General features: G+C 38.7%; 1 protein-coding gene across 6 annotated transcripts in view; it reads left to right on the top strand.

Moving 5' to 3' along the window:
* cacna1ib (calcium voltage-gated channel subunit alpha1 Ib) overlaps positions 1-17,487 on the top strand; it is a 203,490-nt gene that overhangs the window by 86,839 nt on the left and 99,164 nt on the right. For all 6 annotated transcript variants that reach the window (XM_008434689.3, XM_008434762.3, XM_008434828.3 and 3 more), the window contains 2 exons: positions 6,608-6,705; positions 13,900-14,059. In XM_008434689.3, coding sequence (XP_008432911.2) covers positions 6,608-6,705; positions 13,900-14,059 — 258 coding nt within the window. The remainder of the gene's footprint in view (positions 1-6,607; positions 6,706-13,899; positions 14,060-17,487) is intronic.

Genomic DNA, 17,487 nt, shown 5'->3' with positions numbered 1-17,487 from the left:
TCCTCATGCCTTCTGATTTTAGTCGGCAGAGTTCTGTGGTGGAAAATTTATATCAGGTAACATATTCTGACTTTATTAATCTGATGTTGACGTCATTCCAGTAAAAAAAAGAAAATCCACCACAATCCTCTCTTTTGATTAGAGAATACGTAATATTTTTATATTAATCCTATCAAATTTTATTTAATCTCCACACTTTGCTGGACGGTTCCTCCTGTCAAATCACTAATGGTTGCATCTAGCCTTACACTTGCTTGTTGAGTTACAGTAATATATTCTATGCAATGTAAAAAACTCATGTAAAACCTAAAATATGAAAAGGACAGAAACGTTGCCTTATTCCTTCTGATAAAAATGATGGGTGAATAAAATTCATACCTTTTATGGTTCCTGAGATATCAGCATTTGTTTGTAGGCATGGTTTAGCCTGGTGACTACAAAAAACAGGCTGCATGCAGCATGAAAAAAGCAATGTCAAAAGCTCTAATTATTCCCAGGTGTTAAACATCACAAAAGCTGTTAAACTGCCCAACTTCAAAATGGCTGCTGCCTTGTTTCCTCCATGACAGCTCCAAAACTGGATGATTGATTGCCATTAATAGGCAGGACCTGAAACATCCACAACGGACATTTTATATTGTAATTCTCAATTCTGCCACAGGATGGGGCAGTATCCCCCAGGGGTTGAAAAATTCATAAAAAGCTGAATATTATAAATAGTATGAAGGTTACGAATACCAAGTTGAATGGTGAAAATAGCACAAAGTATGCAGGAGAAGAAGCGCAGCGAAATTTACGGAGCAGCCAGAAAAGTGGAACTCTACCTCTGAGTCAGGACCTGCCTCTGAGTCTCTCCTAGTCAGGACTGATGATTTAATCTCATTTTTTTTCTCATCTTCTCTCCAGCTTTCTGAGCCCTCCTGTTCCCTCCCTCTGGTCTACTAGATGTATTGTACTGTTAGGTTGGAAATAATACAAACAAAGAAAAACATAAAGCAGGATTGAAGAATTAGAGCATACAAACTCTAGAGTTGGAGTTGGAGAGCCGGAGACTAATGAAAGATCTTGAGGCAGTGGCGCAAATAGTGGGTATGCAGGGTATGCAACGCATAGGGGCGCAGCACCAGAGGGGGCGCCAAAACCCCGTCTGGAGGGGGCGGCGTGCCGATGATGTTTTCCCATACACTTCAGCGCGCCTTACGCTCCTTCACCTCGCGCACATAACGAGGTAAATGTAGCGAGTTTTACCCTTCCTTCACGTATCGTCGTCTCGGGGTGGGGGGGTGGGGGGAGCGTCGGTCCTTCACCCTGACGTTCCTTCCCTTGAGGGGAGGGGGTTGGGGTGGGGGCTGATCTATGTTTTTGCATTCACCTGAATAATGTGTAGTTGCACCACTGTTGTGAGGTGAAAAGTTGGTGGATAAAATACGAGACCCGGGATTATGGCCGCACGTCTGTGTGCTCCGCCTCACTCCTGTAGCTTCTCTCTGACTTTATAAGCACTTCTGGGAGACAAAAATGTACCGCACTCATTAATCTCATTTTAATAATTGATGCCGTCTTCTCCAGGAGGAGTTTAGTCTGGACTGCAAGCATAAAACGAGACATTTAGAGCTCTGTGGTAATTGCCACGTTAGTATATTCCTCTCTATTAGGCCGGTGTACGGCCGGTGGAACGGTTCCTACAATATTTATTTAGCTGTAATATTTTTCCAACCAAAGCCATCGACTGACCGCATTTCAAATTAGATAGCTGTGGTAATGCATGTTTAGGCCATTGGAGAACAGATCTTTTTGGCCGCTAATTAGCATTAGCAGCTGCTTTCAAAGGTCTTACTCTTATATAAAATCCAAACCTTGGTATTGTAACCCAGATTAAAGCAGCACTGAACTTCTTTAGCCTCTTTTTATTCTATTTTCTCCAAGCAGATCCATACTTAGGCGTCCACTACAGTCTGAAAAAGATGACCGTTGGGTTAATTGGTTTCTGTAAATTGCTCTCAGTGGAGTTTGTGCATGTATGAGGTTTTGTTGTCCTGTGAGTATGTGTGTGCCTGCGTGTGCGTGTGTGTGTGTGTGCGTGTGTGTGTGTTGCCCTGTGATGGACTGGCAACCTGTGCAATAGCGCCTCTCGCTCAATGCCTGCCAAAGATAACAGTTCTATTCTGTCTAATAATTTCTACTACGGTTTTTTTTTTTTTTTTTTTTTTTTTTAATTCTTTGACTCTTTGACTTTGAACACAAAAGTTTAAGTAGTTGGTCTATATCAGGGTTACAATAGTTTAGGGTTTTTTGTTATACCTTAGTTTTATTTATTTGTGCCTTTTGTCTAATTCAGTTAGTTTTGAATTAGTGTCTGCTAGTTTTTTATTAGTTATTATTAGTTAAATATTGTTTGGGCTTCACTAACTATTGTGGTAGTTTTTGTTTTTTTCATTCTTTGGTTCACATTTTAGGTGTGGAATTCAAAAAAGTCAAAGTGCTGTGATTTTGTACACATCGATTGGGTAATGAATACTCAACAGAACATAAATTTAAAAAAATGTTTTCAATTACAACCAACTGACTGGTGTTTTCTCCCACGTTTTTCTCCCACCATTCAGTGGAGTAGCATAGTGCTGCTAAGAGGCAGACGGAGTGGCGTAATTTGCTGACAGCTCACATAAACTGCTAATAAATAGATTAAAACAAATGATATTACATCCATAAGTTCAGTGTCTTTTAATTAGTTCTGGTTAGTTTTTCCCTCCATTAAATACAGTTTTATTTATTTCAGTTAAAGAAAGTGTCTCAATTTCAGGCTTTGTTATTGTTAGTTTCAATGAATAACTCTGGTCTAGATCAGACCTTTTCTTGGCAACAGATGTGCTAAACAGACCGTCAATATTCAAGAGATGTCCTCCTCCATATTCTTATCTAAAGACATTTAAGAGACTCTGTCCTTCTTGAGAAGACAAACCTAGAGCTCAGCTCAGAGTTTAGAAACTTTATGACTTCTATGATCAAACCATAACATTTTTATAAACTCAAATAGTAGACAACACACTACACTGAATGTGTTTAATTGTTAATATCCTATCATTATAATATTTCTCCTAAATTTTTCAAGCGTGTTAAAATAACAGATCAGTTATGTCTGATTGTTAAAAAAAATGTTGTGATGAGACAGAAATTTTGAACAAATTTAGCTGGTTTTGAATGTGTAGGGAGACCTGGATCCTGTTCTGAGAATGTTTTCTTTAGTTTCCCCTTTTTTGCTCGTATTTGAATTCATGACAATACATTTGTATTTTATTTGTTGTTGCTGTGACAGTATATATAGTTTTTACAGTTTGGTGGCTATATGCAGTGTGTTAAATTTAACAGAAAAAAAAAGCACTCTCAGCTACACACTTCAGATCAACTCTGTCGTTAAAGGAAAATGGTGTGAACTCTGACCTAGTCTTCTGTCTCTGTGCTATTAGCACATTTTTGACTGAGGAAGAAGTTGTAGAAAGAGAGGCTGGCTTCCTCCTGTCATGATCAAGGTTGAGACATAATCCTGCCAGCAGCAGTGATTTCATACTTCACGGTTCAGCAGCTGGACCCACACAGCTGCTCACAGGCCTCCCTATTGAAGCCTGGGTCAGCAAAACCCAGAACCTCTACACCAAAAATGTCCAGGTAGGCTGGTTGGAGTGGAAGGCAAATGACTCATTCTCTATTGCCAGTAACAGCAGCTGCGTTTCCATTGACCATTTAATTGAGCAAATGGACATTTAAAAATTTATTTGCTTAATGAAATATGACAATAAAAAAAAAAAACTCTGGTTTTTCAATAAAGGTTTGGCACTAGGATGATGTGTTCTTTTTTTTCTAATTTAAATTGGTTTACACACGATCAACAACCGGATGTTACTACTTGCAGAAACCATGAAGAAGATGACAGGAAGTAGTTGGACGATGGTTTTTAATGATTTATCACAGGGGCAAATTTATTCATGTGTAATTTTATTTGCGTTTCCTATTTAATTGCAATTGTGAAATTTTGTTTTTTCAACATCAATGGAATGCTGACAAAGTTTTGTGGGAATTCATAATGGAAACCCAGCTAGTGAGTTCTTTTTGGGGGGGGGATTTCATTTCATGAGCAAAAGTATTTTAAAAAGTCAGAGAAGTCATTGTATACGTCATAGATGTTGAGAATGGATCTCCACTCATCCTTATCACTCACATTTCTCACACTACTATCATGATATAATGGTGAATCATTTTTCTCAAGAAAGATCAGAAAAATATTGAACAATTGACATGAAGTACTTTATTTTATTTTCCTCGAAGGGCAACTTTGTTTGCAAATCTGAAAACATCTAAACAGAATCTAAACATGTACAAAACGATATCGGAACTTTTGGCACCGCTCGGCACCATGAATAATTTAAAGCTCCAAATGCTACGGAAATAAAAGAGCTCAAGGACAGGTTTGATCTTACCCTTTAGGCATCCGTAAACCTCCTTAATGAAGAAGTCTGAACTCTGTGAGCAAAGAATGCCGAGAGTCTTTCATGATTGATTTTTGCCCTCTTAATGGCTCTTTTTTTGAAGATCTGACTGAGGTCTCTCAAAGCTACGTGAAGTGGTGCATTCAGAGTGTCAAGAAAGGAAAAATAAGAAATGAGCATGAGTAGACTGTTCAATGTTCTAGCTGGTGGAAGTTATTCTTTACCATGTTTGTTTTCTGACATCAAACTTTTTTTAATTTTACTGGTTTACTACAGAATTATATTTCTTGATTTATTTTGGGGTTGGGAAAATAAAACAAAAACATTAGGTATGCATTACTCCCACCTGTTGGTATGGAGTGTGGCCCAAAATGTCTGTTTTATTGTAGACGCTTTATTGATGATCTCATCAGTCACAACATCCATTAAAGCCTAAAAAAGGTTGAAAATAATCCATTCCTTCTCAATCCCTCCAGCCTCTGCTGCTCTTCATCACCTTCCTGCTAACTGTAAACATGATTTGCCCCTTCTAACAAATACAAATGCCACAGAACATGGCAGATTTTTATTCTTTTTTTAAACATTTCTCCAACTTTAGGAAGCCTTTTCCTTTTCCACTCTACCATTTAATTTAATAGTTGTAAGAATTACATTTGTAATAGTTTTTTTTTTCTTTTCTTGAACTGCCTCTACAATCAACAAAATTTCTTTCCAAGTCATCGTTAATATCCTGACGATTCCTAAGACGAATCCTCCGGGTCACAGGTCAAGTGTTTGAAAGTGAATAATTCTCCAGGGCTTTTTAATCACCTGAAAAAAATCGCACATTCTCTCGTGGAAATCTACTTACTACGAAGAGTTGGAATATTTTAGTAAAAGTAGAACATTTGTGTCAAATACCTGAAACTTTCCTCCGTTTCTCATCATTTTCTTTTTGCACATCTTGACAACAGTCTGCCCTCTCACTTCCCCAGTGCTGGGTTTTTTCTTTTTTTTTTTTTCATTTAAGTCTTCAAGCAGCTTTTTTTTTGTTCAGGCAGGTATATATCTGCCTATTGCTCTCTTCTCTTCTCTCTGTCTGTCTGTTCCTAAAGTTGTAATTATCTCCAACACTTGATAAAAGCCTCAGGCTCTCTCCCACTCTCCCTCTCAATCTGACTTTATTGCCTTCATTATATTGCACTTAATCAACGCTCGGCGCTTTTTCAGCCCTGTTTCTGATCTCTTCCCCCCTCCCTGTCTTGTGCTTCTTCTCCATCTCCTGTAGTATTTGTTTTCTCCTCTGATTTCACGGCAGCCTCGCCTCATATTTCCCGCTCTCTCCAGTTGTCTTCCGTACCGCGGGCGAGGTATATTGTCAGTGTAATGAATTGTCAAAAATGGGTCAAATAGCAAAACGCGTTCTCTTTTCCTTCCCCTCTCGTTTTCCGTTATCGCACGTTGTTCTCGGGTTTTACCTGATGCCGGGGTTTCTCCTCCGCCTCCTGTTTTTGCCGCCTTTCGTAACTCTCCACTTTCATCTCAGACGGCTGCACATTCAATCTGGGGGTCTCTCTCTCTCTCTGTCTCTCTCTCTCTCTCTCTCGCTCTCTGTCTCTCTCTCTCTCTCGCTCGCTCGCAGATGCCTCTGGACCGACAGGGCGCACTTTGACGCTTCTCTCCGTGTGCTAAAAGGCAGCAGAGTCACTGCAAAAGCCCAGGAGGATCCACTGCACTTATTCATGTGCAGTTTGACATTATTTTTCTCCTTTTTTCTTCTTTTTTTCACCTGGATCCAAGTGAGATGCCTCATAGTCAGCTAACAATAAAAAAAAATAAAAATAATCGGCTTGTTTGCAGAGATATCCCTCGCACTTTAATTGAATAAGTTGAATAAAATACCATTTATTCAAGCACATTATTCATCTTACTCCCAGCACAGCAGGATCCAAGCTGTGTGGGGATGTGTGTGTAGGTGTGTGCGCGTGTGTTTCTGTCTATGCTTTCTAATGGGAACAAATTTGGATGGATGAAATGGATAATGAATCATCTAAGGGTGCAACTAAAGATGAAATTGCCATTAAATCATAACACGATGTTAATTATTATCCTCTGCCTTTTGTTGTGTGTGTGTGTGTGTTTTCTAGGATGGTTGAATATTCCCTGGATTTGCAGAACATCAACTTCACAGCCATCAGGACGGTGAGGGTGCTGCGGCCTCTCAAGGCCATCAACAGGGTGCCAAGTAAGTGGCCAAATCTCTTCAGACTTAATTTTTTTAATGTTCTGAGTTAAAACAGTAATTTTTATTTCATCTGCTGTTTATCTTAACCTCTTGCCACTCTGTTCCGTGGCAGACTTATCTGGGTTACTGAAAGTTTGTGTCTGCTGCAGTACATTTTGTAATAACAGTTTCCAAACCCTTTTTGGGTTTCATTTTGTTCCTACTTTAAGTGAAGAATAAATTGATTTTTTTTCTTATTTACTACTTTATGTGACTTTACTACTTTCTAACTTTAATTTAGAAAGTTTACTAGAAAATATCTGTTCTACTGACATGTCTCTGAAATTTCAATCAAAAATGTAATATTCATTTGCAGAAAATTAGAAATGGTCAAAATAACAAAAACGATGCTTTCAGAGCTCAAATAACGGCAAAAAAAAGAAGTTTGTATTTGTTTAGAAACAACAATACTGATGTTTTAACTCAGGAATAGTTCAGGAATCGATATTTAGTGGAATAACCAGGAGGTTTTCAATGGGGTTCAGTGCAGTGAACTCTTCCTTTGTTTCAGAGTTTTATATTAATACCTAATTTAAAAACGTATACACGTGAACATTTTCATGGTTTTTCATCTCCATCATTTATTAGAAATGGTTTATTTCCAGGTTTGACATGGAAGCAAGTTGGGTTGAAATGAAAATCATTTTTAAAACTCGAAGTTTGTCGTATTATTATACAGTTTGTACATGTACGTGAAGTAAATAAAATGTATACACTGAACAAGCACCACTGCTGGAGAACATTCTGCAAAATGGCCTTTCTGTTAAGTTTTGTTGGCTGCGTAGCTGTTGCCTTTTTGAGCTCCTCTCTGCGACTGAACCAACCAGGAAGTTCATGCTTCAAGATTTTGAGGACTAATCGAAATCTTGAAAATGAACAACCTACGAAGAAAACTGTCAATCCAGAGGGGGGGAAAAAAAATAAAAAAGCTTAAAACAGTCAAAAGCACCAATGAAATGATTAAAACCCGCCTTTGAATCCAGTCACATCAATTCCACAAGTGTTTTGCTGAAGTTGATGTCCTTTTGATGAGAACTGTCTGAGCGTTTTTGCTCGCCACATTTTTTCCTTTTTTTTTTTTTCTGTGTTGATATGACTAAATTGTGCTTAGCAGGCAATCACTCTAAGAGGCTATGAGTACTCTCTAAGTTGGAGGCTGGTGCTTGAAGTTAATGTTTTGCTTCCTTTGTAATTGCTTGCTGCGCACCACCCACTGCTCATACATCTGCAGCGCAAACGAAGCTCTTTGTCTTCCTGCCTCTATAAAAGTGAGAAAAGCCAATATGGCTGGTGAAAAAGAAATGCGGTTTTATTCATATTTTTTTTTGGCACAAATCATGTTGTGAAATGTCAATTGATCCTTTTTTTATCATTATGTTCTTAATTATTTTTAATTTAAATTTTACTTTACCGAAATTCCATGTGCTTGTTTGTCATTTTTGTCATTCCTATATCTTTCCTTTACCACAGCAATTATTTTATTTTTTTTAACAATATTGACACCAGTTAGGTATAACATTCTGATGGCCTGTCTAATAGTGTATTGATTCACTTTTTTACTGCTAATGTGAGTTTCTGGCATGATTTGAGAAACGGTGTGTGTATGAGCCAGTGTTGTTATGTGAAGTGTTCGAAAAGTGTGTGACGGTGCGGAGGGAGAGTTAGAGACGCGATCGGGTCAGCCCAGTGTCAGGAAATGATCGAACCAGACCGGCCGGGTCGGTTAACATAATTGATAATGGCCCAGAATATTCTGTCCAGCTCTGCCCAGAGGTAAATTGAAAACAGTGATGCATATCACTCAAAGCGAACCGCACTCATGCTGTAAATACACCACATCATTCATGAAATTCATACTGGCGTTTAAAGGGGCGGTGATATGTAAATGTGACTTTGAGCTTACGTCATGTTATTCTATCATCAAAACTGGAGTGTTGCCTTGACTCTTTCATGCATGTTTAAGAAATCCTTTAATCTCAATGGCAACCATTCAGCTGTGCAAAAAGCCTGGCTGGACGTAGCCCCGCCTTCGAGGATAAAGCTCCTCCTCTAAGGCAGTGTTTCCCAACCCTGGTCCTCAAGGCACACTGCCCTGCATGTTTTAGATGTTTCCCTGCTTCAACACGCCCCATTTAAATGATTGCAATTCAGAAAAAGCTTGTTAATCAGCCATCAATTGAAATCATGTGTGTTGAATTAGGGGAATACCTAAAACATACAGAGCAGTGCGCCTTGAGGACCAGGGTTGAAAAACACTGCTCTACGGTACAGTTTCGAGCTTCTTAAAGAGACAGAGGCCCAATTTAAAGCTGTCACATTACAAAGCCTATGTCACAACTGGAAGGTGACATAATGACTTGATTGTGCTATAAAATGTCACTATGTGGTTGGAAAATGCCTAACACTGCCCCTTTAGGAGAACAATTGTTAGTACAAAGTGGTTTCTAAATGTTTTGGCATAGCTTTCAAACCTTTATTATTTTTTTCCTGTCGTGTTTGCTTGCCGATTTGTTTTGCTTCTGAGACATCGAGGGCAAAATGTTAATTTGGTGTCCCCTAAACCCAACAGTGTCATGACGTCCTGAAGAAGAGATAATCAGTGTTATGCACTTGACTTCCCCTCTCTTGGCTGGTAATGTTAGTCATATAATGTCAGTCACCTTCCACTTGGTCTGACTCTAGCTTTCTTCACCGTCTTCTCCTATATCATTTACATCATTTCATCTCATCTATCTCTCCACGGTAAAGGCACAAGTCGTCCTCTGGGAGTAATTTGTTCCACCGGGAGAGAGAAGGAAAAGAAGGGGGAAAAAAAACGTGTGATCTTGTCCTTTAAATTGTGAATTGTAGAGTCAGGGAGGCTGATCAGCAGGGACAGCAGGACCATAACCTGACATTCTCACCAGATATTTATGTCTTTATACATAACTAATGGAAACATGTTGAGGAATTGACTTGGTTTTAAGCCAGATTTCAGGTGTTGAGTTTATGCTGCTGGACTAACTGGATGCTCTCATGTAATGAACTGCAAGGACACGCATCTGTTGTCAAATTAATAACAAAAAAATATATAATAATAATGCAGAACTTCTTCATTGACATATACAATTAAGAAACAAATGCATGATCAGCACCTAATGGATTGACGAGTAATTAGTAAAAGCCTGAGCAGAACGCTACAGCATAGTTGATTAAAAATGTCATCAGTGAAAGCAAATATTGATCAGCATCATATCTTTATTTAGTGTAAAAGAAATCAATAAGATGATGGTTAGCATTAAAGGTGAGCTGGCAAATATGAAAATACACAATCGTTACGCAGAATCCAGCATTTTCAATAAGGACATGGAATTTGGGTTAGTGAAACTTTTGCATGAAGGAAAAATAAGAAGGTGATGGGATTGTGGGGGTTAAGCGAAAGAGACAAATGGAGTTGGGAAGATGGGATTATCCAGCCTTACGAGGGACGGGTGGAGATGGAGCGGAGGGAGGGAGCGATGACGAGAGGAGAGATGCTGGGGAACCCACATGAACAGGCCATTACAATGATAGATGGGCGCAAAGAAGTGCAAGGGACAGAGGGAGGGAGTCATCTGTTGAATAGAGATAAAGCAAGCGAGGGACAAAAAGGACAAGAGGAGTGGCGTGAGAGGAATGAAGGAAGCGGCGAATTTGAATGATAAAAAGAGAATGCGTAATCAGACCAGTGTCATTTTTTATTTTGTTGATTTTGATAACGTTGCAGTCACCGTGTTCTGTGAAACAGAAAAAAACTGTAATCCAGGTGTAAACGGAGTGATTGCTCTTTAATTTACAACTTTGAGTGTTTACGGTTTGAGTGTTTAGTGTTTACTGATGAAAGACACAAAAAGCACTAAAATGAACCAGTATCAGTTACAGTACATTAATCTTTTTACAATTAAGACAGAGTGTCTAACACTTGCTAAGTATTAGACGTTTTAATGCCATAAGGCTTGGCAGTAGAGTATGCATTCAGACTAAGCTAACATTACATATTTTTAAAATTCATTAAACACAAGCATACTAAATAACTTAAGCGTTCATTTTATCGACTCTCACCACTGTTTAGTGAAGTTTGTAAAAGTGTGTGTGGAAGAGAGCAGGAGTGTGATTGGCCTGAAAATGAAGTGGCTGGTTGGAGTTCAGCCATTATCTGCTCTGACATGTCAAAATGCCTTCTAGAAAAATCAATACCTGGAGTCCTTCCAGGGAAATCCAAACTCTGGGGCGTCGCTGTCGGGCTCGAATTATGCGGAAAAAGTAGAAGCTCATAACTGCTGATTTGTAAAGATTGTTACTGTGAATTACCCTCATCATCCTCCATCAGCACCGCATGCAAGTGTTTATCTGTTTAAAGCCGCGTCCCTGAGGGGATCCTGCCATATTTCTTGATTTTTAAATGAATGTCACTTTTATGATTTATCAGCTATTGGCAAGAAAATGATCAACGTAGATTGGAAGTGTCACACATGATGCACTATTATTATTATTTTACCCGCAGTCGTACCTGCAGTTATTTAGCTTCTCTTTATTTGAAGCATGGATAGGAAAGCAAATCTTAGCTATAATAAAAACAATTTACCACAGAGCTCATCTCAGAGTGCAGTGCTAGTACAGCACCAAACACACACACACACACACACACGCATGTGTACACTAACACCTGTTAGCAGAAGATGACTGAATGATTGCGCTCGTACTCTCGGTGGAGGATCCGTGTGGCGGCAGTCAATTAATTGTGCTAATGGAAGTTCTCCGTGTCTGGCTCCCACCGGCCACAGCTTAAAAACCTCGGTCTGTTGTCTGCATTACCCGCAGTCCCCACGGGAGACGCCATGTTAGCAACCAAGGTAACGGCCATCAGCATATTCCCACTCTGTTCATCTGTGTCCATCTGCTCCCAGTGCGTCTCGCCTTTAATCTGGTGTAAGCCCGTCTCAACCTGGTTCTCACGTCGGCTATAGCGTTTCCTTCTGCTCACCGTTTCCACAGCCGGCACAGACGATTTCAGCCGGTCAGAGTTAAAGACATTATCCATTATATTTGGTATTATTAACTCAATTGTACAAGCTAAATTGAATACTTGTTTTATGTTCTATCGCTGCTAATAAAAGCTTTGACACCCTGAAGACGGAACCATTGGAGATATTAAATCCTAAGCCAGAGGAATTGTTTTACACTCCTATAATAACCTGAAGAATTGATCGTCTTTCCTTCATGTTTTGCCCGTAAATGACTGCATATTTCAATCTTTATTTGAATTAAAGACTAGTTTGTTAGTGCTGCGCTTTAAGCCGCTGCAGACTTCAAACGGACCTAATCAATGGGAGACGTCCGTTTCATCTTTCTCAAAGGAAATCCCGGCCTGTGATATTTATTACCCGACAGAAACAAAGTCAAGGTTAAACTAAACCTTTGCTGTATTTTCAGCTTAAAGAAATCCAGTTAAAGTCGTCAACCGATTTCATTTCAGTGCTGTTTTCAGATGAACGGATAGAAACATGTTCTGGTGTTTACTGGAGAACATTTTACTCTGCCTGTAGAACATGTTCATTCACTGGATGTTTTACCTTTTTTATTGCTTTTACAAGTCAATCATGATCAATAAAATTAAGTTTTCATTACAGAAAAATTAACAAAAAAACTTTAATGTCAAAGTGAAAACTGATTTCTGTAAGAAGTTGCATAACATAACAAATAATGACTGCATAAATAGTCACCCCGTTTTGAAAACAGGTTTTAATGTCAGTTTTATAAAAGAATATGTTGTTTTACTTTCTTCTTATTTTTTAAAATAACTGCAATCCCTTTTGACCACAATTAGCTAAATCCTCTGTCTTCAGTCTACTTTATATGCAGCGTCAACCACCGGTTTAATTTTCTTCTGGAGATCTTTGTTAAAATAAAGGCTGTTTGACTATTATTACTGTGGAATTTGATGATTTATTCATTATAATATTGCAATTAATGGAATGGAAATTTCACAATACAACAATCTCAGGGTGAGCAAGAGAATGAAAGTGTTGATGTGGAATAATGGATATTTGTATTCAAGATAGGTTGAAAGACTTTTTACTTTTTTCTCATGTATTTGCTCATCTGGAACACAGCGATGAGTCTAGAACTCAGGTTTTAGACAGTTTTTATTTCAAACATTAAGTATTAGATACTATGGCATATTGGGGTCATTCTAGATAACAAAAAGAAGGAGGAGTAAATTTCCACACCTTCAACATTTGTTTTTATTAAACTTCTAGAAAAACGTGGACATTTCTGAGTTTAAAAAGACATAAATTTGCAATAAGAACTTCAGAAATGTTCATATTAATCTCTGAAAATTTTCAGAAAACAATAAAAAAAAAATTTCCCTTCCAAATTCTCAAATTTGGAGCTCAGAAATAGATTTTTCTTTCTGTTTTTTAGAACATTTCTGAGTTTTGTTGGTGGAAATGTACTCCTTTTTTTTGTTTGTTTTCTTCAAATCTACAGTTGCCCTAACACACCATTTTATTTATGAGATACAATCATAAGACTCTCAGATATATTGTTCAGTGTTACGAACATCATCTTTAAAATCTCTCTCTGGTGAGCAGGACATTGCTGAGCAACGTCTCATTCATGTTAGTTTTGATATTCACCACCCGGCTGCCACAGAGTGAGAACCTGAACCATAGCAGACAGCCATGACATGGCCTCCAAAGCACTTACCTCCCAACTTTATTAAAGTGTGATCCACACAGGCCCAACTTTAGAGCCCTGAGGCCCAAACCGGTCCACCGTTCCAGGTCAGAACTGCATTTGGTCATATTGGGTGTCTCCATCCGAGTGACGAGTGTAAAGCTTTGATTGAATATAGGTTGTTGATTGACATTCGAATATTTTCTCTCGATTTGGAGGTCTCTCTGCAATAGTATCCAGAAGAAAGTGCTTGTAGTTATTTCAATGGCATTTTGCGGTTTCTAGTGTTTCTGTTTTCACAAGTGGAATGAACTTTCGTTAAAAAGTTACTTTTTACACATGTACGCTGTGTTGGTGTACTCACCGCACATCTGCATGAAGGCCGATCTGCCTGCTTTTAAATACTGCACTTAGCATGTTCAAACTGTGCTTCCACTTGTCTGTGTGTCACTGCAGGCATGCGTATCCTGGTGAACCTGCTGCTCGACACGCTGCCCATGCTGGGTAACGTGCTCCTCCTCTGCTTCTTCGTTTTCTTCATCTTCGGCATCATCGGGGTGCAGCTGTGGGCGGGGCTGCTCAGGAACCGCTGCTACCCAGAGGAGAACTTCACACTGTGAGTCCTCGTCTGGTTTTGTGTGTTAGGCTGTGAAAACAGGCGTAAGGAACTCCGGTGCACTTCTGTCTCCATGGAAACGTGACTGTAACAACATGCCCTAATTTTATCTTGTACAAAAAAAAAAAAAAAAAAAAAGCGGGCAAAGCATGCATGAATTAGAAAATACATAGTAGCTCTACGTGTGAGTGAAGTTTGCAGTGTAAGTGTCTCCCAGCTCTCCTCTCAGCACCTGATCTGACCCGGTGAGAAGAATAATTACATCATCTACTCAATTTACTGTTATCACTGCAGGAAAAAAAAAAAGAAAAGAGATGAAGAGTCCCTCCGGCTCTCAGTCTCTGGAGTCCTAACATAATGAGGCTAACCTCATTGTGCACGTCAAAATGTGCGCAAAGCAAATATCATTATCTCGGAATCAAGTTTGGCACTTCATTAAAAGTTGAAACGTGTGTGTGGTTTTTTTGTTGTCTTTTTTTTCTTTTACATCATGTGTAACCTCTGCTTACGGTATCAGATGATAATTCATTATTAGTCCAGTGCAGATGCACCAAGCCATGGGTGAAACTTAAAGGTAATTTTAATCATGTTTGGATCAGTAGAAAAATGATTTTAACCCTCATGGCAAAAACATTCTGAGTTTAATTCCTTTCTTTTACCACCAATTTAATATGGTGAAATTTGAAAATGAAAATTAACAAAAGACGTTTATTTACCAAAATATCTCAATCTATAATCAGTCACATTCTATCAACTGATTGCTAATCTGAAATATTTTAAACCTATCTGTCTGTGATTGGCTGCTATGAGAACATGAAATGTGCAACCATTTTCAATTTAATTGACCTTTACTGTAATACACTACATACACTGATTTACAGAAAAAAATTCCATCTAAATTTCTGTCAGAAACATCACAAAATGAATAATTTTTTTGTATCTTTCTTTGACAGAATGTTCATAGGCTGGGGGACTTCCTTGAGCCAAAGCGCTGCTGTGTAGCTCGTGTATCGAAAACTAAAAATGAGCCTTTTGAAGTGCCAGAATGAAACTGTAATTCTTTAGAGAAAACTATGCTCAGTAAACAGCACACAGTTTGTTTGAAGATGGAATGAATCTGTCAGCTAAACTAAGATTGTTCAGAAAATTCAGGGAAAAAGAGAGGGATAGTTTACAGTTTTAACAGCATGGGACAGCATAGGGAAAAAGTCTACAGATATTTTAGTTTCTTCTTTTTTAATGTATTTCTTGTGTGCATGTTTGTAAAGTTAAGTGCTTTTCTCTAAAGTGCCATTTTACAGTACAATCAAATAACTATGCTACCTTCAGTTGTAGTAATGCTATATGACAAATATGACTTAAAAGAAATTTGACTTCGTAATATAACTCCTTGAAATTGGGCCTCTGTCTCTTTAAGAAAATGCTTCTTCTGAAACTCCACCTTCAGGAAGTCATCACAACATGGCTCAACCTCAACCATGTATCAACCTTTTAACTACATTTTTATCAGAAGTAGCTCCTATAATAAACTCTGCAGATGTTTAGCTCCACCAGGTGTTTGCTAATTGCTGCTGGCTAGTCTGAAGGAGCTGAATTGGGAATTTGGGGGTGAGGAAGCTGCTCTGAGGCAGAAGCTCGGGAGCTTAGAAACTGTAGTTTGGAGCTAGGTCCAAGTAGGCGTTGTGCACAGCTGGATGGTTGCCATGGGAGATAAAGGATTTCTCAAACATGCATGAAAGAATCAAAGCAACACTCCAGGTATGTTTTTGATGAGGGAATAACATCATAACATGATGTAAAAGCTCACAAAAGTCACATTTTGCACAATAATTAGTTACAATTAGCATTTTTAAAAGAAAAATAGATATGTACTTTGCTAGTTTATATAAAGTCTTCCGTGAAAGAGCTGAAATGAAGCGGCATGTTGGTGATCCCAAGTCACAACTTTATCTCGGGCTTTATTTATTATTCGTTCACTTAAATAAGAAGCAGGTGCTTATCTGTGTTTATGACTTTTAAATGTGATAAAAGAAAACTAAAGGGTGAACTCTAATTGTAGAGTTTTTCCATCCTCCAGTCAGAAATGAAAACAATAATTTTAATGTTCCCCAGCAGCATCAGAAGCAAATCAAAGTTCGAAGCTGGTATATTCAACAGGTGTTGTTTGTTTTTCCAACTGGTCCATTAAAAGTAAAACCAGGGCGACTGTGATGGTGGCGGGTGACTGCCTGGGGAGACCCAACTCTCAGCCAAGCGCTTGATTAGCCTGCTTTAGCGGCATGAAGGAATGGGTTTGACAGGAGTTAGCGCTGCCAGGCCTAGTGAGAAAATAATGATCTGATGAGAAGCTTTGGGGTAGGTCATCACCATGGCAACCCTGTCATAAGTGAGATGGAGACTTGAAAAGGGGACGCAATTATGGGATGTCCTACCCCTAAACTGAACCGATGCCGAGTTAATTTAGGTAATGTTGTCCAAAGAAAGTAAATTATTTTTGTCTTGTTGACCATTTCATGTTTTGTTTTTTTTCTTAATTGCTGAAGGACAAGAAAAAAATGCAACTTTAAATCTTTGCCCAGTTGTCTATTATCAGGTACAAAACGATGAAAGGCCTGTCATCCGGTGAAGTTAATCATCTTCATACACAGAGACACATCTCCAGTAGTCAGTATAATAATGAGACGGGCTGCTGCTGCTACTGCGTGCGGGCTTAGTCACACATAGCAGCGGCGGAAAAGTAAAGTAGAGAAGGTGGGTGGGTGGGTTACCTCATTTATTTCTGGTGGCTTCTTGCCGCTGCCAGAGCCTGTGGTCGGCAACGAAGGCAAAAACACGCGGCAGAAGTCGCAGGTGGCCCACAGGAAATCATTTCTGGACAGACCGGCGGCTGGAAAGTCGACGCTTTCTTAACGCACGCATGAATGTGAGTGCATATGTAAATTGCCATAGAAACGAGAGCTTCGCTGTGCAAATCCATGAAATGAAAGTGCAGAGTAGTTGCCTAAGAATAGTAAGATTTTTATTTATTTTTTTTAGCTATGAGAAGGTTAGAAAACCCAATATAGGGTCAGCTGTGCTCCCCTCCTCTCTAACAATGACCTCTGGAGACGGGCAAACAATTCTGGATAAGAGGGTACAGCCACTGGATGGGTGGAAGAAATATGGACTTTTCCTAATTTTTATTGGAATATTTGATAAGATTTGCGGTGGACTTAAGTTATGTAACATCTATGTCACATGGAACTTACAAAAGATCCATAAAAATGCCATCAAATAAAAACAATCCAGTCCAGAACCCTCCAACAAAAAGTAGGTGATGTGAACTTGATGGAGGCCTAAAACTCTTCTTTTGTGACAGAGGTGGAGCTTTTATTTATCTATTTATTATGTCTTCATTGTAGGTTATATACTGATTAATACTGTAATTT

Source organism: Poecilia reticulata, chromosome 1, assembly GCF_904066995.2.
Source record: "Poecilia reticulata chromosome 1, P_reticulata-male-v2, whole genome shotgun sequence".
Taxonomy (NCBI): Eukaryota; Metazoa; Chordata; class Actinopteri; order Cyprinodontiformes; family Poeciliidae; genus Poecilia; species Poecilia reticulata.
The sequence above is the reverse complement of the archived record's forward strand: the minus strand, read 5'-3'. Positions and strand labels throughout refer to the sequence as shown.